This window comes from Haliaeetus albicilla, chromosome W (genome assembly GCF_947461875.1).
Source record: "Haliaeetus albicilla chromosome W, bHalAlb1.1, whole genome shotgun sequence".
NCBI lineage: Eukaryota > Metazoa > Chordata > Aves > Accipitriformes > Accipitridae > Haliaeetus > Haliaeetus albicilla.
In genome coordinates this window covers 27082214-27105066 of record NC_091515.1, presented here as the reverse complement: position 1 = coordinate 27105066, position 22853 = coordinate 27082214, and the positions used below count along the sequence as shown (strand labels likewise).

The window sequence follows — 22853 nt, the reverse complement described above, 5'->3', positions numbered from 1 at the left end:
CAGCTGACCTGAACTAGCCAAGGAGCTATTCCATACCATGTGACATCATGCTCGGTATATAAATGGGGAGCGGGCTGGGGGAGCGCTCTGCTCTCAGTATTGGAAGTGGTGGGGCCTCGTGTTCCGGGTGGTGAGCAGTTACACTGTGCAGCACTCGTTTTGTATATTATTTTATTAGTACCGTTGTTGTTGTAACTTCTGTTTTTTTGTTGTCCCAGTAAACTGTCCTTATCTCAACCCACGAGTGGGTTTTTTTTTTGTTGTTTTTTTTTTCCCCTCCTTTCTGATTCTCCTCCCCTTCCCGCCGGAGGGGGGCGGGAGGAGTGAGCGAGCGGCTGCGTGGTCATTTGTTACCGGCTGGGCTGAAACCACGATGCTCCCTCTCTCCACAGTGATGTAGCCTTTCTATCTCTCTTACCTGTTGTCTTAAATGTCCGATAAACCCTTTGTAATTGTCCTGGTTTTGGCTGGGCGAGAGTTAATTTTCTTCCTAGTAGCTGGTACAGCGTGTTTTGGATTTAGTGTGAGAATAACGTTGATAACACACTGATGTTTTAGTTGTTGCTAAGTAGCCCTTATCCCAAGTTAAGGATTTTTCAGTTCCCCATGCTCTGCCAGCAAGCAGGCGTACAAGAAGCTGGGAGGGAGCATAGCCAGGACAGCTGACCTGAACTAGCCAAAGATAGAACGTCATGCTCAGTATATAAGCTGGGGGGAGTTGGCTGGGAGGGGTGGATTGCTGCTTGGGCATTGGTCAGCAGGTGGTGAGCACTGTGCATCACTTACCTTCTCTTGGGTTTTATTATTTTTTGTTATATTCCTTTTTTTACAATTATTATATTTTATGATTATTATCATTAGTATTTTATTTTAGTTATTAAACTGTTCTTATTGCAACCCATGAGTTTTACTACTTTTTTTTTATTCTCTCTCCCATCCCACTGGGTGGGGGGGAAGTGAGTGAGTGGCTGTGTGGTGCTCTAGTTGCTGGCTGGGGTTAAACCATGACACCTATCTAAGTCAGTGTTACATCCTCTGAACGTAGTTTTATCAACATCTAATAGACAAAGTCTGATCTAAAGTTTGGACATGCAAAAATATATAAATATTTAATCTTGAGGTTCAGTGACCCACAAATTTGCAAAATTGAATGCAAGTCAAAGTTTGGATTTCAAGTTCACCCTATGTTTATAGGTGGTTGCAATCAATAAAGTCTGTGAGAAAGACAGCAAACCTTCAGGTAGACGACAGAACAAAGATTTTATCACATATACAACAAATCCCTTCATGTCTCAATTATCAGATTGAAACATGTTTTCCAGATATCTTTATATACTATAGAGATTCCTCTGCTTTTAGTAAATATAGTTCATAAATACCCCAAATTCAAGAATTTTAAATCAATGAAACTCACAAGAAATAGTTTTATACTGTAATCTCACAGAAAAAAATCCACCATCAAGCACAGAATTATCCCATTTTTTTTAAAAACTGACTTATCACTGCAGACAATTCATTAAGTCAGATAACCTATTAAAACAAAAAAAAGTTACTAACTAGTGCCTTAATAGTTGTTTAGGTATAAAAGTGTAGGTAGACAATAGCCAATGAATCCAGAAGATAGCTAAAAAGGGAGCGTGAGATTAAAAAAAAAACAAATGGCTGCTTGTGATGGATGCACCCCACTGAGTGAACAGTACTTTGGTTCAGGCATCACTGATAAGTAGGCCTGACTGAAATCAGCCTTTCTGTGCAAACCTTGAGACTTGTGCTAGGGCATACCTTCTCAGGAACTAAGGAGTCTAGGCCATGTCTTATCAGGAGCTAGCAGTGCCAGCCTGAGCTGGGACTAGACAAAACTAAAACTGCTACAGCTGCACTCCTGCACATACACCAAAGGGGGGCTTGAATACAAGTCAATCATTTTATGCTATAAATATCTGTAGCCCCCCCCCCCCCCCCCCCCCAGCCCATTGAGCTCTCCTGTCTGGTAGCAGGCTGCATGGCAGTGATCTCCCCCTTGAGCAGGGACACCTCTTAAGGTTACTCCTTGAGGTTGGGAGACCCTTTACCCAGCATCTGATATCTATAATGAGATAAGCAACATTTTACATTAGGCCTAAAAGTATATTGTATGTTAGCAACATTTACATATCCAGCTACAGCTTAATTATAAGTGTAGTAAGTAGTAAAATGTTTGACCACTAAATTATCGTTTAAATAATCATTTAGATAACTGTCAGTCACTTCAATTACCACTCAGTTATTTCTTAATCACCACTTGATTACCATTTAATTTTCATTCAATCATCAATTAACTATTATTTGATCATTGTTTAATCATTAATAAACCCCTTTTAGTTAACCCCACAACGATGACTTCTCTTAATTCACCTGTAACACTGCTGCACGTGCAAGTTTAAACGGAACCGTTAATTAGGGGAGGAGGTGTCTGTTATTAGGATAAGTGGATGGGGGAAGGCTTTGTTTCCTCTATCTCCTTGCGCGTATCCAGTTGTTACTGCTCTGGACGTGGCTCCTTCCGCTTCCCCACCCCCCTGGAGGGCAAGCGACGTTCTCTGACTATGTGTGGAGTCTCTGTCCATTCCTGTATAGTCCCCCGTCTCGGGGAGGGGGAGGTTGGTGACTGCAGACAATCGCGGTGGTACCGTGAGCCACCTTGTGTGCGCCTCGTCCTCTCTTTCCCCTCCCTGGCCGTCTCCGCATAGGAGCGCGCAGGCCTCGGCAGCAGCCAGGAGGAGGCGGAGCTGACGCGAGCGGAGCGGCGGGTTCGGGTTCCTCCTTCCTCCACCTTTTTTCCCCAGTTCTTTCTCTTTCTTGCGCCTTCCTTTCGTCCTTCTGCGCGTCTCGTTCCGCGCTGCTGCCGCAGAAAGGAAGCGGTGGTAGTGCTGCCAGCTTTGTGCCCCACACCCTCTTGCCTTTCGCTCTCCCAGAAACAGTCGAGAGCTACCTGCAGCGCCTCCGACATCGGCCGTGGGGTTTCTCGCTCCCCGCCCCCAGGAGCAGGTACGTGGGCGCTGCAGGGCGGCTGGGCGGGATGCGGGCTCGGTTTCTGAGAGCTGTTAGCGCGGTGGCAGTGTGCGCAGAGGAGCGGTGCGGGGGGGCGCTTGGGCCTCCTCGCGGCGTTTCTGCCGCCTTCCGCGAGGCGAGGGGTGGTAGGGCGTCTCTCGTCTCCCCTGGCGGTCTCCTTTCTCTCACTCTCTGATGTGGTGGGTGCTGCGGAGGGAGGCCGCGGTCCAGGCTGGCGCACACCCCACTCCCCCCTTAGTGTGGCAGACAAAGGGAACGAGATAGTGAGGCTTCTTCAGTCCTCGCTGAGAGAAGGGCGGTGGGGGGTGAGGGGAGCCGCGCGGCAGCCGGTGCCGAACATGATTCAGGGGTTTGTGAGAGGCCCTGGAGCGGCAGGGAGTGCCCCCGGGCTCCACATTTCCGGCTTGGCACCGTCTCCTGTTTTTTGTTTGGTTGTTTTTGGTTGTTTTGGGTGTGTGTGCGTGTGGGGTGCGTGTGTTTTGTTTTCCTCCTTAGCCCGGCAGCCTCCGGGTCTTTTGTGTTCCGGTGTCCTCGATGCGGGGGGGGGAGAAGGCAACTGAAACGTATCATGCTTTGAGCACTTGGTGCTGCCTTCCCTTTTGTCTGACTCATTGAGCTGGATTTAATTGTCATTGGGAAATGCCCGGTTTTGATCCGTGTTCTTCGCATTTACTATGTCTTTTTGCTTCACCTAGAACGCTGTTAGAGAGGTGTATACCTGAAACATACTTGCTGTTTGGTTTTTGGGGTTTTTTTTGTGGTCCATATTCTAGCTGAGGATATTCAGATAAACGAGTATTTATTTAACCAGCCAGTTTAGCCCCATCGCTGACTCAATTCCAAGGTTTTATTATTGGTTTAAAATTAGCTTGCATTTGTATTCCCTTTATATTAAGTATTAGGATAACTTTAAGTGCATTTATTATGCACTTCACTCAGTGCATAAGTGTTAGATTTGCTTGTAGTTTATTGGAAGTGCATTTGGTATGCAAGAAAGAGCTTGGTTATATTGATCATTCAAATAATCTGAGTATCTGCCGTTATTAAAGTTGACTATGCTTCAGCTTAGTTGTGATTTGGAACTAAAAATGTCTTAGTTACGAGACTTTAATAATAATAAAGTATTTATGTTCCCCTTTAGCTGTGTAAATTTGCTAGTAACTGTGAAGGTCAGTGATGTAAATTACTGTTTGAGTTAACATGCTGAATAAAATAGCTCCTTTTTATATTGGGAGGTCAGGGTTGAACAGGGACATCTCTGAGGGTTAAGACTTTCTCCTTTTGGGGGTAGAAGAGATCTTTATGTTTTTTGCAAAGGTTTGGTTGTAACCACCCAACCAAAAGGTTAGGGAATGCATTTGTAAGGCCATGAGAGAGTAATCATCTCTTAGGTCTCTGATCATAGCCAGGTGTTTTCTGTTCTTGCTGTGAAATAGGGACGCAATTGTCCGAGATGACTACTTCATGATGCTGCATTTTCTTTATTGAATTTAAGTATTTGCACTCCCTCTTTCTCTAGAGAAGAAGCTGTAGGCATGTTAATCAAATTTCATATTTTCTTCTTACAGTGGCTGTATGCTCGGCCGCTTCAGTTCTGTGGGATGTTGGAGTTGGCAGCCTTCAGAGATATAAATAGAAACTGATTTCAGAGGCCCCTGTTGATAAGGTTTTGTGTCTGAGCCTTTAGTTTAGCCTGTCACACTGCAACCTTGTGACAGGCAGAAGCTAACGCACTCACCCATGTGGCCCAAGTTTCTGAGAAAAGTTCAGGAAAGCAGATATGTGGTGGTATTAGCTAGTTTTTCAGGGAAATAGAACTGAATTTGTAAGGCCTTAGCTAGTTAGTGATCTTAGTAGAAAAGCTCGTAGGGAAGAATTGGAGAAGTCTGTAATCTGTCTCTTCCAAAAACTTTACTTTCACTGTTGGTTCAAAAGATTAAATGGCATATTTTAGTGTCCTGGTTAGCAGATTAAATTCTGGAAAGTATATTATAACCTAGTCAGGTGATACTTGGACCTTAGAGTGTGAAAAAGCACAATTTCTTAAGCATTGGATAACAACTTGATCTTTCAATCAGGGGCATGTATTTCTAGTAGCGAGACTGCTGACAAAGGAGCCATGAAGACTCTTGTTTGTAATATGTTAATACCTGAAGCTAAACTTAGTAAGTGGTGAAACATGCTAATTTGAAAGTGGAGTGAGTCAATTGAGATTGATGGTGGTAGTGTATGTGATAGCACTTTGAGTGTACCTGTGTAATAAGGGCAGAAGTACAGTCTGTATTTGTATTATAATAATACGGAGCTACAATAAAGATGAGAATTTTTTTTTTAGGTATTGGATTTTCTGTTGTGTCCATTGACTGGTGTATGGTTATAAAACTGCAATTTGAGAGGTATATGAGAATAAGTGTGGGTTTGCTTTGTAGTACTGAAACAAAGGTATAAATTGTTGAAGTCCCATGACCACCAGCAGGCAAACAGATTAATTTTACTCTTCTGCTATTGATTTACTTTGATCCTAGAAGTTTAGATTAACTAGACAAATGCTGCTGTCAATTACAGTTGTCATACTGTTGAGATATGTGGTTACAGCTTGTAGTGTGGCTTTAAGTTATAAAAAGCCTTTTCTTTATACACTAGAGTTAATTAGCATTTGATATGTTCGAGTTCTCATGAGCTTCAGCAGACAAATATCCCTTATTGTGTTTTCCCTTAAAGAAGGCGGCAGTAATGTAGAGTTTTCACTAAAATGTCTCCAAGTGGCATAGGCAGTACTTCCACTAAATCTAATTTTTTGAAGGGCAAGTGCAATATTCTTATGTGTCCTCAATTTGTAGTAGATTGCTTGATTACTATATTCCAGTTTTATTGCCATTGGGAACTAAGGATTTGGTTACTATATCAGTTCTTCTACTACCTTTGTTTTGCGGAGGTTAACTACCAGTGAAGGTGAAGCATTTTTATTCCTAACTTTTGAAGTTGATGGCAGAGATGAAGGTTAGCATTATCTACCTTTAGGAGGTGCAGAAGTCTGCCTAGATCTTTAAGACAAAAGATTTAACTGGCTTTTTGGAAATGTGTAGGTTGTGTAAATGAATGTGTTCAACAGTCTAAAATGGTTTTATTTTTCTTGGAAGAGTAAGAGCTGGTCTAAGCTTATTTCAGAAATGCTTTTTGATCATCTGTTTTGAGGGCCTGTTGTATGCATGTTGTTGCCAGTTAATATTCAGTGTTGGGCTTCATATGCAATTTAAGCAGAGTTAAAGGTCTTGTTACAGAAAATTCTCCTAAATATTAAAAAAACCCAGAAAACCAGTTTTAAAATGACTGTTTCCCATACTTCAGTGATTTTTGTTCTCTTTAACAAATGTGTTGTGAAAGTACAAACTGCTAATAATGGGATTAGCATCAGAATGATGCAAGATCAACATTATTGAAAAAGTGGAGTTCTTTTGGAGTCTGCAAAAATAAGCTATGCTAATTACCAGAGTTGTTTAGTAGACTCAAACTTGGTCTTGCTGTGTGGGGTGGTTTTTTTTTTTCTACCTCGTAAGTGCTCAGACGTTGGTAATAAAGTTTCTGTTGGCAGTTGAATTTGATTTGGTTGTAACCTGCATGCACAGCTCAGTCTGACAAGTATATTACTTCAGTATTACTATGTGTATTGGGTTTGTGTGGCAAGGTTTTGGTAGCGGGGGGCCGCAGAGGTGGCTTCTGTGAGAATCTGGTAGAAGCTTCCCCTATGTCCAATAGAGCCAATGCCAGCTGGCTCCAAGACGGACCTGCTGCTGGCCAAGGCTGAGCCAATCGGTGACAGTGGTAGCACCTCTGTGATAACATATTTAAGAAAGGGGAAAAAACTGCTGTGCAACAGCAGTTGGAGGAGAGGAGTGAGAATGTGAGAAAACCAACTCTGCAGACACAAAGGTCAGTGAAGAAGGAGGGGGAGGAGGTGCTCTATGTGCCAGAGCAGAGATTTTCCTGCAGCCCATGGTGAAGACCATGGTGAGGCAGGTTATCCCCCTGCAGCCCATGGAGGTTAATGGTGGAGCAGATATCCACCTGCAGCCTGTGGAGGACCCCACGGTGGAGCAGGTGGATGCACCTGAAGGAGGCTATGACCCCCATGGGAAACCTGTGCTGGAGCAGGTTCCTGGCAGGACCTGTGGAGAGAAGAGCCCATGCTGGAGCAGGTATTCTGGCAGCACTTGTGACCCCATGGGGGACCCATGCTTGGAGCAGTGTGCTCCTGAAGGACTGCACACCATGGAAAGGACCCACACTGGAGCAGTTTGTGAAGAACTGTATAGCCTGTGGGAAGGACCCATGTTGGAGAAGTTTATGGAGGACTGTCTCCCATGGGAGGGACCCCGCACTGGAGCAGGGGAAGAGTGTGAGGAGGAAGGAGCAGCAGAGACAGCATGTGATGAACTGACCGCAACCCTAATTCCCTGTGCTGGTGGGGGGGTGGGGAGGAGGTAGAGAAAATTGGGAGTGAAGTTGTGCCTGGGAAGAAAGGAGGGGTGGGGGGAAGGTGTTTTAAGATTTGGTTTTCTTTCTCACTACCCTACTCTGTTTTGATTGGTAATAAATTAGTTTCCTTGAGTAGAGTCTGTTTTGCCTGTGATGGTAATTGCTGTGTGGTCTCTCCCTGTCCTTATCTCCACTCATGAGCCTTTCATATTTTTTTCCCCCTGTCCAGTTGAGGAGGGGGAGTGATAGAGCAGCTTGGTGGGCACCTGATGTCCAGTCAAGGTCAACCCACTACACTGTGATAACGCTTTTTACCTCTCTTAGAGGTTCATAACAATTTTACTTATCAATACAATTGAAGTATTGAATTATATATTAACATCCATATAGTCATCTTTAAAAATGCTGATACGCTTTTTGTGGGCAAGGTAAGCAGACCTACTTTAATTCTATAGCCCTGTAATTGATTTTGGTGAAATGCCAGTTCCTAATGCAGTTCTTGATTTTATTTACAGCATTGAAATGGCTCAGGAGACAAACCAGACCCCAGGGCCCATGCTGTGTAGTACAGGATGTGGATTTTATGGAAATCCTAGGACAAATGGCATGTGTTCTGTTTGCTACAAAGAGCATCTTCAGCGTCAGCAGAATAGTGGTAGAATCAGCCCAATGGGTAAAGGTTTGAGTCCTTTTTTTTGTGTGTGTGTCTTGAAAATATAATGTATAGGTGATGAGAGGAATTGCAGAATGTATCTCAGGAGATCTAATAGCTGCATACTAAAACTATGACTGTTGAAGGGAATAATACTTTTAAATCACAGTAAAAATAAAAATGCATTTTTGTGTAATATATTTTGGCCCACTTGGTGTTGAGCCTTAATTTGCATTTCTACTTACCCTCTGCTATGTGTTCTTATACAATCCCTGTATTTTGGTCATTAACAACGTAGTCTGTCTTTAAGAAGACGCAGTAGAATGAGGAAATGGTTCATAACTGTATGCAAAACTACTTGAATAACTTGTATTCTATACTTTGGTTATAATTAACTTCTCAAATTTCTGTTATATAGGGACAGCTAGTGGTTCAAACAGTCCTACCTCAGACTCTGCATCTGTACAGAGAGCAGACACTAGCTTAAACAACTGTGAAGGTACTGCTAGTAGCACATCTGAAAAATCAAGGTAAGATTATAGAATCATTTAGGTTGGGAAAAGACCCTTAAGATTGAGTCCAACCATAAACCTAACATTGCCAAGTCCACCACTAAACCATGTCCCTAAGCACTGCATCTACAGTCTTTTAAATATCTCTAGGGATGGTGACTCCACCACTTCCCTGGGCAGCCTGTTCCAATGTTTGACAACCCTTTCAGTGAAGAAATTTTTCCTAATATCCAGTCTAAACCGCCCCTGGTGCAACTTGAGGCTGTTTCCTCTTGTTTTGTCGCTTGTTACTTGGGAGAAGAGACCAACACCCACCTCACTACAACCCCCTTTCAGGTAGTTGTAGAGAGTGATAAGGTCTCCCCTCAGCCTCCTTTTCTCCAGACTAAACAGCCCCAGTTCCCTCAGCTGCTCCTCATAAGACTTGTTCTCTAGACTCTTCACCAGATGAAGGTATTATTTTGAGGTTTGAATGAATGGTGAGTGTATAGCAAGTTAAAATAACATTGCAGTAACCTTGCCCTATTACAGTGAGTTTATGCAGAGGAAAAAGGGACAGTGTATCTGCCAGTACTTTATGAATCTTTATAAATGAGAGCTAATTAGTGTTTGGTGTTGGACTACTGCATTTACAAGGACATTTCTGGTTTATCTGGGGAAATGTTTGCTACAGATTGCCTAGTTTCTTCTAGGGAAGAGAGACAGAAAAAGTACACGTCAGGAACGTGTATTGGTAATAGCTGATCAGGTAGTCTATTGATGGATTTTGACAGTTTAAGCTCTTATTATGAGCTCAAAACTAATGTAATTACCCATTTCACTGTACGTAAACAGAAATGTGCCTGTTGCCGCTTTGCCTGTAATGCAGCAAATGACAGAAATGAGCATTTCGAGAGAGGAAAAAGTATCACCGAAAACAGAGATGGAGCCAGGTATGTTTGCAGAGTAACACTGGGTACAACTGACTTAACAGAAGCTGACAATTTATTTACTTTCTCTTAAGTAGGCATATCCCTTTGTGGTGATAGTCTCGAGGAACTGTTAATTATGGATGCTTCTTGAGTATTGGTATTCTCAGAATCAAGAAAGATGATTAGTGTTAGAATATAGTTTTCAGACACATGTTCAATTTCAGTACATAACTTGATGCTTGAGGAGCATTTTGGCTATCAAACCTTCATTTTTAAAAGACAAATTGCATCTGGATGCAAGATGTTCAATTCTGAAGTCAGTGTTGATTTCTGTAAAATCTAGCAGCGCAGTTCCTGCTGACTTGTAGTAATCAAAATGGTTTGTTGCATATGAAGAACAGAGTTCTTAAATTCTATTCTACAGAAGGATGAGAGTGGGGGCAAAGGGAATACTTGATTTAAAATACTAACAAAGATTGCTAAAGGTTCTTGGACTAATTGAGTAATCAGATATAACAAAAACATTGTTCTGTGGATATAGAATACATATGGCATTAATTGCTTAGTGAGAATGTTCAATTTAAGTTTTACTCCTGTTCAGGAAGGTTGTAGCTGTAGTATTTAAACTTTGAAGTGTAAAGTATTTCTTTGGTGGGAGGTGGGGAGGGACTGCTTTCCTACCTACTAATGAGTGATTGAATTCATGTTTTGTTATGTAGCAGTTAATTCAAATGGGTATCTTAATGTATTTGTTCGATATCTATAGGTATTGATACTTGTTAATTTTAACAGTTCTGAAACAGTCTTAAAACATTAAAAGCTGATGTTTAATAGGAAAATCTCTTCACTACAGCTGAAGATAAAATGATTTTTTTGTTTTGAAAAATGAGTTTAAAATTCCAGAAGGTACCACTCAGCATTATATAGATGCATCTTTGTCAATAAGACTGCTGTTACAGCTGATAGTTGCTCAGTGTTTGTATACAGGTTTTTACTATTGTAATTAGGTCATGTTAAGTTAAAATTGTGACTTGAACTAAATTACAATTGCTTTTACTATATTCTTTTTTGGTTATGTACAGACTAAGGAGATGTTTACATGTTTCAGTTTCTTGTAACTTATATGAAGAGACTTATTGTATGTAACTTAGAAATTTATACTTTGTTACAATATTTATAAACCCATATTGTCTTGTTATGAATTGCTACCTGAAAAAGTGACAGGCAGGAAAGAAATATATAAAATGGTAGCAGTGGTCAAGTAATAGATGAATTTTGTCTTATTAAAACTGCCAATAGGGATTTGTCATTTTGTCCACTGTAAAGGAGCAATCTTCTGTTTCTGTTGACTCTATTAATTTTCTCACAACAAGGCAACTAAATGGTAGTGTCACACAGCACTCTATTGATTAGAACAGGGGAAAAAAATCCCTAAAGGCAACTCAAGATAATAATCTTGCAGCTTGAAACTCAGAGTTGAAATGAGTCAAAGCTCTGCTAAAGCTTGTGTAGAGATCATTGGGAAAACTACCATGGATATTAAATATTTGGGAAAAAACTTCTATAACAAAATTGTCTTCCTTAGTACATAACCATAAATTCTTGAAACAGTCTTCAGCTGCTCTAAAACTAGAAGTTCATCAAGTTGGGGGCAGATTTTAGCACAGAATAATGTCCTTATACATGTCCTTACATACTATTCTTAGATTGCTATTGTGATTTAAGCCTAGCCAGCAACTAGGTACCATGCAGCTGCTTGCTCACTCCTTCCCGCACTCCCAGTGGGATGGGGAGGAGAATAGGAAAAAAACAGTAAAACTTGTGGGTTGAGATAAGAATGATTTAGTAACTAAAGTAAAATAAAATGCAATACTAAAATAATAAAATATAATAATAATAGTTGTAATGAAAAGGAATATAATAAAATAATAAAAATAAAACCCAAGAGAAGACAAGTGATGCACAATGAAATTGCTCACCACCCGCAGACCAATGTCTGAGCGGCAATCTGTGCCTCCTGTCTAACTCCCCCCAGCTTATATACTGAGCATGATGTTCTATGGTATGGAATATCCCTTTGGCTAGTTTGGGTCAGTTGTCCTGGCTGTGTTCCCTCCCAGCTTCGTCTATGCCTGCTTGCTGGCAGAGCATGGGGAACTGAAAAATCCTTAACTTAGGATAAGGGCTACTTAGCAATAACTAAAACATCAGCATGTTATCAATGTTATTCTCACACTAAATCCAAAACACTGTACCAGCTACTAGGAAGACAATTCTAGCCCAGCTGAAACCAGGACAATATCTGCCCCTTATTCTATACCATTTACATCATGCCCAGATCCCACACTTCCTGATGTATTTCCAGTTAATCACCACCGCTTTTCCTGTCTTTGGATACATACACACAGATATTCCTGCAGTCTATGGGCCATCTCTATCAAATGTCTACTCAGTTCATTCAGTGCATGACTTTGGGCTCCATCTGTCATAAGTCTGTCTGGGCAGGAGGGATGCTGTGAAGTCTATTCAGTTGGCAGAACAGGATCGGGCTTTGGTTTGGTGTGGCGTGGCGAGTGGGTGATGTTGGGTGCAGCAGGAGGATGGTGTGGTGTTGGATTGTTGCATGCTGAAGTCAGTCCTGGTTACATCAACACTACGCTTTGCTTGGTTTTATCAAAGTTCATTTTTGCTTGATCTAAGTGATTATTACTGTAATGCCATTGATATAGCATATAACAATTATAGTAATGATAACATACAGTGGCAGGGTGGTGTTATGGTTTCAGCCCAGCCAGTAACAAAGGACCATGTAGCTGCTTGCTCACTCCTCCCGCCCCCCTCCGGTGGGAGGGGGAGGAGAATCAGAAAGGAGAAAAACAAAAAACGGAACCTCAAGGGTTGAGATAAGGACAACGTACTGGGACAACACAAAAAGAGAAGTTACAACAACAACAATGGTACTAATAAAAGAATATACAAAGTGAGTGTTGCACAGTGCAACTGCTCACTACCTGGAACCTGATGCTCTTCCACTTCTGATACTGAGAGCAGAGCGCTTCCCCCCCCTGTCCCCCCAGCCTGCTCCCCATTTATATACCGGGCATGATGTCACATGGTATGGAATAGCTCCTTGGCTAGTTCAGGTCAGCTGCCCCGGCTATGCCCCCCACCTCCCAGGTTCCTGTGAAAATTAACTTTATCCCTGCTGAACCCAGGACATTATCCACCCCTTATTCTATACCATGTACGTCATGCCCAGATCCTACATTTTCCAATTAATCACCACCACTTTCCTTGCCTTATATACATATATGTATATGGACACCCCCCCACACACAAATAGCATTCCCTTAGTCTATGGGCCATCCCTCTAATGTGTCCGTTGAGTTTATTTAATCCATGACTGTGGGGCTCCATCTGTTGTAACAGTCCTTCAGCGTCGGAGAGATGGTGTGAGATGTTGGATTGTTGCATGCTGCCTCTGGAGCTTGTGGCTGGTACATTTGGTGCAACTCCACACCCTTGGTCTGCAGGTCGAAGATGTTGATCTTGAGGAAATCGCTGGGCGCGAGTTCAAGTTCCATCACTGTTGCACTTGGTGCGGTTTCAAAGTCCATCCTTCAGTCATTGGGTAATTCTTACAGTAATACCCTTGATATGGCATATAGACACTATAGATACAATGACATGCATGGGCAGATTATTTAGCAGTTAACATCATGCAGCCTAATTCACTGGCTATTCTCTCCCAAAATCAAATCTCCTTGAGGTACACATCGAACTTCCCCATCCCTCTGCATCACCCACCAAGCGCACCCAGGTCCTCGAGCAAAAGCAATCCTGTGGATGGGTTTGTCTCTGCTTGAGACAGGACTAACCCAGACTGTCTTCCCTAATATACTCCTCATGCGCACTACAGGGACTTTATCTCCTTCTACAGTATGTGGAAGTCTTAGTTGGGCGGGGCCAGCCCAATTGGCAGATCCTCTGGTATTAACCAACCAGGTGGCTTTTGTTAAATGTGTATCTCAGTGCTTGAAATTCCCACCACCCATTGCTTGCAATGTACTTTTCAGCAGTCCACTGTATCGTTTGATTTTTCCAGATGCCGGTGCATGATAGGGGATGTGATATACCCACTCAATGCCATGCTCCTTGGCCCAGGTGTCTATGAGGTTGTTTCGGAAATGAGTCCCGTTGTCTGATGTAATTCTTTCTGGGGTGCCATGTCACCTTAAGACTTGCTTTTCAAGGCCCAGGATAGTGTTCTGGGCGATGGTATGGGGCACGGGATATGTTTCCAGCCATCCGGTGGTTGCTTCCACCATTGTAAGCACATGGCGCTTGCCTTGGCGAGTTTGTGGGAGTGTGATATAGTCAATCTGCCAGGCTTCCCCATATTTATATTTCAGCCATCGCCCTCCATGCCACAGGGGTTTTAGCTGCTTGGCTTTCTTAATTGCAGCACGTGTTTCACATTCATGGATAACCTGTGTGATAGTGTCCATGGTTAAGTCCACCCCTCAATCACGAGCCCATCTATATGTTGCATCTCTTCCCTGATGTCCTGAGGTATCATGGGCCCACTGAGCCATAAATAGCTCACCCTTATGTTGCCAGTCCAGGTCCACCTGAGACACTTCACTCTTGGCAGCCTGATCCACCTGTTGGTTATTTTGATGTTCTTCATTGGCCTGACTCTTGGGTACATGAGCATCTACATGACGTACTTTTTCAACCACATTCTCTAGCTGAACAGTGCTATCTTGCCACAGTGCGGCAGCCCAAATGGGTTTACCTCTGCGCTGCCAGTTGCTCTGCTTCCATTGCTGTAGCCACCCGCAAAGGGCATTTGCCACCATCCATGAGTCAGTATAGAGATAGAGCACTGGTCACTTCTCTGTTTCAGCAGTGTCTAACACTAGCTGGATTGCTTTCACCTCTGCAAATTGACTCGATTCACCTTCTCCTTCAGCAGTTTCTGCAACTTGTCCTATAGGACTCCATACAGCAGCCTTCTGCCTCCGATGTTTTCCCACAATGCGACAGGACCCATCAGTGAACAGGGCATATTGCCTCTCATTTTCTGGCAGTTTATTATACAGCGGGGCTTCTTCAGCATGTGCCACCTCCTCCTCTGGAGACATTCCAAAATCTTTGCCTTCTGGCCAGTCTGTGATCACTTCCAGAATTCCTAGGCGACTGGGGTTTCCTATGTGAGCCTGTTATGTGATCAGTGCAATCCACTTACTCCACGTGGCATCAGTTGCATGATGTGTAGAGGAGACCCTCCCTTTGAACATCCAGCCCAGCACTGGCAGTCGGGGTGCTAAGAGGAGCTGTGTTTCAGTACCAACCACTTCTGAGGCAGCTCAAACTCCTTCATATGCTGCCAATATCTCTTTTTCAGTTGGAGTATAGTGGGACTCGGATCCTCTGTATCCTCGACTCCAAAACCCCAGGGGTCGGCCTCGGGTCTCCCCAGGTGCTTTCTGCCAGAGGCTCCAGGTAGGGCCATTCTCTCCGGCTGCAGTATAGAGCTCGTTTTTAACATCTTGTCCTGTCTGGACTGGTCCAAGGGCTACGGCATGAACAATCTCCCGTTTAATTTGTTCAAAGGCTTGTTGTTGCTCAGGGCCCCATTTAAAATCATTCTTCTTCTGGGTCACTTGATAGAGAGGGCTCACAATCAGACTGTAATTTGGAATATGCATTCTCCAAAAACCCACAACACCGAAGAAGGCCTGTGTTTCCTTTTTATTGGTTGGTGGGGACATAGCTGCTGTTTTGTTTATCATATCCATGGGGACCTGACAACGTCCATCTTGCCATTTTATTCCCAAAAACTGGATCTCCTGCGCAGGTCCCTTGACCTTACTTTCTTTTATGGCAAAACCGGCTTTCAGAAGGATTTGGATTATTTTCTTCCCTTTCTCAAAGACTTCTTCTGCCGTGTTGCCCCATACGATGATGTCATCAATGTATTGCAGGTGTTCTGGAGCTTCACCTTTTTCCAGTGCAGCCTGGATTAGTCCATGGCAAATGGTGGGGCTGTGTTTCCACCCCTGGGGCAGTCAATTCCAGGTGTACTGGATGCCCCTCCAAGTGAAAGCACACTGTGGCCTGCGCTACGCTGCCAGAGGGATTGAGAAAAGCACATTAGCAATGTCAATTGTGGCATACCACTTGGCTGCCTTTGACTCTAGTTCGTATTGAAGTTCTAGCATGTCTAGCACAGCAGCACTCACCGGCGTTGTGACTTCAGGCCACAATAATCTACTGTTAGTCTCCACTCCCCATCAGATTTCCCCACTGGCCATATGGGACTATTAAAGGGTGAGTGAGTCTTGCTGATCACTCCTTGGCTCTCCAATTGGCAAATCAGCTTATGGATGGGAATCAGGGAATTTCGGGTAGTGCGATATTGCTGCTGGTGCTCTGTTGTGGTAGCAATTGGCACTTGTTGTTCTTCAACCCTCATCAGCCCCACAACCGAAGGGTCCTCAGAGAGGCCGGTCAAGGCGGACAGCTGTTCAGTGTCCTCCGTCTCCAATGCAGCTATACCAAAGGCCCGCTGGTACCCCTTTGGGTCCTTGAAATACCCTCTCCTGAGGTAGTCTGTGCCAAGGATGCATGGGGCCTCTGGGCCAGTCACAATGAGTTGTTTCTGCCATTCATTCCCTGTTAGCCTTACTTCAGCCTCCAGTACAGTTAACTCTTGTGATCCCCCTATCACTCTGAAAATACAGATAGGTTCTGCCCCTTTATAGCTTGATGGCACTAGCGTACTTTGTGCACCGGTGTCTACTAGAGGCTTATATTCCTTTAGGTCTATTGGACTGTGTGGATTTGACGGCCTGGCACAATAGACCCAGTTATCTCTTTCCTCCACCTGGCTGGAGGCAGTGCTCCTCTAGTCTTGGTCATAGGATTCTCCACTTGCTTTTTTTAAAAATGGATTAGAATTCATTCTCATAGGATCTGGAGTAAGATCAGCCTTTTCATTCTGTCTGGCGCACCGTTTACACTGCCCATCAGATACTGGAGCAGCAATTTTCCTGGATGAACCCTCATCTCTGATTGTTTTTCCTTCCAACTCATGTACCCGGACATCTAGGACTGATGTAGGTTTTCCATTGTACTTCACTATATCCTTTCTGTGTTTACGCCAGTAAGACCACAGGGTACCCTGTGGTGTTTACCCTTTTATCTTCTCTCTCTTGACTAGAGGGACGCTTATTCCTAATAGCGGAGATATTGGTCTGTACAGGTGGGAGGCAGAACTTACCCTCAAATCGCTGGAACTCTCAGGATAGTTTCTCAGCTAGCATGTCTGGCAGTTTCTCCACAGCTGTGACGAGGGAGGAAGAGGAAGAGACTTTCTTCGTATTGCTGGAGTCGGCCAGCCAATTCATCCACTGTTGGTCCCTCTTAATCTTTCCAGTCCTTTACTGCCAATTTGTTGGCATATGATGATGGTGCACTCTGTGTAAACTGCCATGTGGGTTGCGTGCAGTTATCTGGATCTGTGGGTAACTGCGCATTATCCGGGTCATAATAAATAATCTCTAGCACAGCTAATTCCCTCAGGTACTGGATACCTTTCTCCATGGTGGTCCAGTCGCTTGGATGACATACATCTTCCTTGAAGGGATACCTTTCCCTCATGCCTGATAGAAGTTGTCTCCAGAGGCTGAGGGCTTGTGTGTCTTTTCTAATCGCTTTGTCAATGCCCCCTTCCCTAGACAAGAATATCAGCTGCTTGCCTTCCCTACCCTCTAATTCTAAGCTGCTGGCGCTGTTATCCCAGCATTGGAGCAGCCAGGTGATAATGTGCTCGCCTGGATGACAGCTGAAATCTTTTCACATATCTCACAGCTCACTCGGGGATAGGGATTGGGTGATTACCTCTGGTTCTGGCTCTTCCTCCTGTTTTTGTGATGACCTTGGTTCATCTTCATCCCTCACTATGTGAATTGATTTTTTTATATTTCTTCTGTATAGGGGTGACTGATACTGGCACTGGTTGATTATCTGGTTCAGCTGCATCATCCATCACTGGGGTCTGAGTAGCCACAGTCAAGGCAGTTGGAGTAGCTGCAGTGCTTGTCCCTGGGGTCTGAGTAGCTGCAGTACGGGTGTCAATCTCTGGGTGATATTCTTAAATAGTTGTTTAACCCTAAACAAGACCTGAACCACATTCAGGAACATGCTGGTTCCTAGCAATAGGACCGTGGTGGTTTCAACATCCCAAGGATATTCACTATTTGCAAAATTCTCAAATGCTATTGTAATTAGCCTGGCAGAGAAGGGGAAGATGTCTCCCCCCATAGGTTGGCTCCCTGAGGAGAAAAGGTAAAAAGTGTAATTATTAATAGTTTCTGCTAGATGGCTCCCGAAGTACAGAGGTGATGGCAATGCTGAGTACGAATACTGGGTTAGTCCCATGACCGATAATTTTATTGTACCATAAACCAGTGTTACATAGTACAGAAAAGCAAAAACCTTAATCCACCTCACCTTATGGGTGATAAGCAGCAGCATAGGGGCTACATACTGCAAGTAAGGTGTTACATAACAGAACTCTAAAAACAAGCGCCACAACTCTAGGAGCCAATAAATCAACATTGTGACCAGTGACTATTACACTAATATAATGAATGCTTGTAACAAATTTGTTTTAACATGCTCTGGTCAGATCTATCTTAACCCTTGGAGCCTCACGTTGGGTGCCAAAAAAGGACTGTCATGGTTTAAGCCCCGCCAGCAACTAGGCACCGTGCAGCTGCTCGCTCCCTCCCTCCTGCACTCCCAGTGGAATGAGGAGAATAGGAAAAAAAAAACCCCACAGTAAAACTCATGGGTTGAGATAAGAATGATTCAATAACTAAAGTAAAATAAAATGCAATACTAACAATAATAATAAAATATAATAATAGTTATAGTGAAAAGGAATATAATAAAATAATAAAAATAAAACCCAAGAGAAGCGATACACAATGCAATTGCTCACCATCTGCTGACCAATGTCCAAGCAGCGATCCGTGCCTCCTGGCCAACTCCCCCCGGCTTATATACTGAGCATGATGTTCTATGGTATGGAATATCCCTTTGGCTAGTTCGGGTCAGCTGTCCTGGCTGTGCTCCCTCCCAGCTTCTTGTACACCTGCTTGCTGGCAGAGCATGGGGAACTGAAAAATCCTTAACTTGGGATAAGGGCTACTTAGCAACAACTAAAACATCAGTGTGTTATCAACGTTATTCTCACACTAAATCCAAAACACACTGTACCAGCTACTAGGAAGAAAATTAACTCTAGCCCAGCTGAAACCAGGACAATTACAAAGGGTTTATCAGACATTTTAAGATATACCAAGTATTTGCTGTATTCACTAGTACATTGATCCTCTAAGCGTCTTGCAGTCAAGAAAAGCTGGCCTCAACTTTTTATAAATCCCTATTGTGTTTGGGATAGTTCCATATTCTTTTTTATTTTCTTTCTCTTTCTAGCAGCATCCAATATGTCTTGGCCTCTGTTGAGGAGGAGCTGAAACAATAGTAGAGTAGATAATTTGTTACCTTGTAACAAGAAAGCTAACACTTTCTATGAGATGTAATTCTCTAAGATAATGCTTGTCATGATGTTGCTAATGAAAAGACTGTTTAGTTTTATCTGTAGTCCCACCCTGGCAATTGAATTTCATAACTGTCTATCAGATGGTAGGTCAGGAACAAACAATGTAGCCTTCAAGCAAAGTAAGTTTTTTTATTTTTATTTTTTTTTTAGTTTTTTAAAAATGTCTTCAGCGCTATGAAGGCTCATTCTCTTCTGCAAGCTGGAAAGTTCTAAATAGTTAGGTCTGGACAATTGTCTTTAATTCTGTGGACTAAAAGTGTACTTTCTTGCTGTTGGGATTTAAGCATCTGATTCTAGAAGGTTCTGAAGTCGACAAAAATGAAGCTTAACAGGCTTGTGTTTTCTTTTGTTTTTCCCAGGTTGAGGTTGTAACCTGGATTCTCATTCAGAACAAATCAGGTCTGAAGGCAATTAATCATATCTTAGCCTTTGAAGGAAGAAAGCCATGACAGATGTAATTGGCCTAGTTGGTTGTAATTTAGATGTCTAACATGCTATATTTTGTAACTTGTAATTTCTTAATTCAACTTTCTTGCTTGTTGTAGTTTTGTAATTGAATTGTGGCATGTGTTCAGTTGCTTATCTGATGAACTGTTCACAAGTCAGTGAAATATAAAGACCTTTATATCAAAACTCCAATTCATAATTGGTCATTAGTTATATCATGCATTTTATAGGCTTTTGATATGCTTCTACACTTTTTATTCAAGGATTGAATTCTAGTCTAGTCTTGACCAAAGTTAGAATATACCTGAAGCATTCTAGAGATATTTTTCATTTTTGTGTTTTTTTCCATGCTAATTTAAAGGAATTAAATGCAAAAAACCTTATCTAACGCCTTTATTTTCCTTGTGTTGATTATTACATCAGAGCAATACCATTACCAAGTTGGTGAGGCATAGTAGAGGCCTTTAAGAAACCTGTTTTGTTTTAGCAGGTTTTTAAGTGGCAATAAAAGATCCATACAAGAGAGCTGACTTACATATCGAGCACTAAAACCAAACTGTTCTGAAAACAAATATGTTTAAATAATCATATTGTATCAAGTCATAGCATATTTCTAGGGTTTTTTTGCTTTTGTGGGTCACTACCTTTCTGAATGAGTCTCCTGTCAGGTCTGTCAGTGTTTCCAGACTTAATTAGTATCAGCATGCATATCAAAAACTTTATTTTTCTTAACTCAGTAATAGTTTTGTTTTAGGGAGCAGTGTGTTGAATTATCACTCTGAAGCCACAGCTGTGGAATAGTGCTGCCTGTAAAGAAAACGAACTGGAACTTGAAATGCGTATGGTCTTGTGTAAAATAAGTGTTAAAAAATCATTCCCAAATATTGTTAACTTAGTCTTATTCCATCCACATTGTAGGTTACCCTTTCTGTTCCTGAAAGTTGACATTTAATGAAATTCATGAGATGATGGTTAGCTCACTTGTCTTTTGGCTCTGTACCAAGCCGATATGATGAATTATTTTAATGTTAAATGCCACAGCTGTCATACATGCAGGTTGAGACCCTGTTATGGGTTGCCCTCACTTATGTTATATATAAAACTAGTAGCTATGATATATACAGTGTGTGTTGCAGATAATATTCTGAGTAAGATGCTGAACAGACAGCTATCTTATGAGATATTGAAGGTTCAAGATGATAAATAGATTATATTGCTTGGTTCTTGTTTTAATAACTGATTCTGATTTGTTTTCAAACATGGCTATAGTATTTAACTGTGGGTGCTATCTGTAGACAGTTCCTTTGTGGCTGTCGATAAAATCATCAGATACATCAGCTTTGTCTTGTGTTCAAAATTATTTTCCCATTTCCCATGTCTGCTGTAGCTTGAGTAGATGTCCCCGATTGAAACAATTCTGAAATGGAACTAATAATCTCTTCTAAGTCTTGAAGCTGTTTACCTTGAAAAATAAGACTGAGGACCCAACTGCTGGTCCTGTGCTTGTTGCCCATAGGATGCTATTGTATCTTTTTGAGATGTGCAACAGACATCAAGTCTTGATGATAACCAAATTAAACCATATTTCAGTGTGATACTTAAACAGGGGTATCTGTTATATTGATGTAAGAGTAAAAATATTCAGTGTGCCTGTTAGAGTTGGGCATGTGGGAGATTAGTTACATACTGCAGAATAGTTTTATCCCAGTTCTTTGGCATCAAATTAAAAATGCAGTTTATTCTTTAGCCTTTTATCATGGGCACCTAGATCAGCATAGCAATTGCAGTTTCTGAAGAATAAAATATTTATTCTCAGGCTTGATAAAGCATAATAAATACTGTCCATCTTATTTTCAGTGATTCAAACTTCATATACAAGTCAGTTGTGTTAATGTGCAGCATAAGGATTATGTAATCTGTAGTATAGTTTTCAGTTCTGGTACTGCAGAAGTGCAGTATGTCTTTCGGATGACTTTTGGGTGCTCTTTGTTTATTGCTTTTATTCCTTCTTCTGTTTTAATTTTCCCAGTTCTTCCATGGTGGGAGTTGGGGATTACCTTCATGTAAAAGTAGTTAGAATGTTTAAAACAATTTTTTTTTTTTTATGCTCTCAAGCATTTCACTCTTCACTGGCATGCTTACTGCTTCCTAGTGCTGTGGAAGTCAATGCAGTTTGTTAAACTGCTGGGGTCCAATTTTGGATAACTTGTTTGGGTATAGAGGAAGCTTCTAAAAACCTGCTTGGTATTACTTTGGTAGCCCTTTCTGGTTGTTTTAAATATGGGGAGATGTAGTGGGTTGACCGTGGCTGACTGCCAGATGCCTACCCAGCTGTTCTCTCACTCCTCAGCAGGACAGGGGAAGAAAATAAGATGGAAAAGCTTGTGGGTTGAGATAAAGACGGGGAGATCGCTTACCAATTAGTCACAGGCAAAACAGACTCAACTGGGGGAAAATTAATTTATTGCCAATTTAAAAAAGAGTGGGATGGTAAGAAACAAAGACAAAACTAAAAATGCCTTCCCCCCACCCCCTTCTTTCCAGGCTCAACTTCAGTCCTTTATTCCAGACTCTTCTACCTCCTCTCTCTATTCTGAGTGACACAAGGGGAATGGAGGCTTGCAGTCAGTTCATAACAGTTCTTCTCTGCTGTTCCTTCCTCCTCATACTTTTTCCCTGTTCCAGTGTGGGTCCCTCCCACAGGATACAATCCTTCATGAACTGCTCCAGCTGTATTGGTTTATGTAAGGAAAACTACTGTCAGTTCTGAAAGTCTAGTTATTACAGTGGTGGTTACTTTTTCAGAAGTCTCACAGAGTCACTGTGGCTTTAATACTTTGGGGTCAGAGTAGCATTGTTCTTCCTGTTTGTAGGACCTTTCTGTGTATAGGTTGAGCAGCTGTCATGCTGTGGCTTGTGGCTTACTTCCAATCATCAGTGACCTTGCTGTTCCCCCTCTGCTTTACAGATGCATCTTATTTTCAGACTGAGTGAATTCCCAAATTTATAATGCAGCACTTGTATTTGTGATTTTTTTTTTTCCCAGGCATTTCTCGTACTGGGATAATGTTGGTCCTTGTCCTAGCAGAATTATGATCATATAATAGTTTGGGTTGGAAGGGACCTTTAAAGGTCATCTAGTCCAACCCCCCTGCAATGAGCAGGGA

At 42.3% G+C, this 22853-nt stretch overlaps 1 protein-coding gene across 2 annotated transcripts in view; it reads left to right on the top strand.

Moving 5' to 3' along the window:
• Positions 1 to 2533: 2533 nt before the first annotated feature.
• Positions 2534 to 22853, top strand: part of LOC138681755 (AN1-type zinc finger protein 5-like) — a 37907-nt gene continuing 17587 nt past the window's right edge. The window contains exons 1-4 of one of the 2 annotated variants that reach the window (XM_069775489.1): positions 2534 to 3027; positions 8043 to 8206; positions 8598 to 8709; positions 9526 to 9623. In XM_069775489.1, coding sequence (XP_069631590.1) covers positions 8050 to 8206; positions 8598 to 8709; positions 9526 to 9623 — 367 coding nt within the window. In that variant the 5' untranslated portion in view covers positions 2534 to 3027; positions 8043 to 8049. Of the gene's footprint in view, positions 3028 to 8004; positions 8207 to 8597; positions 8710 to 9525; positions 9624 to 22853 lie in introns of those variants that run through there. The other variant, XM_069775488.1, reaches the window with a different exon arrangement.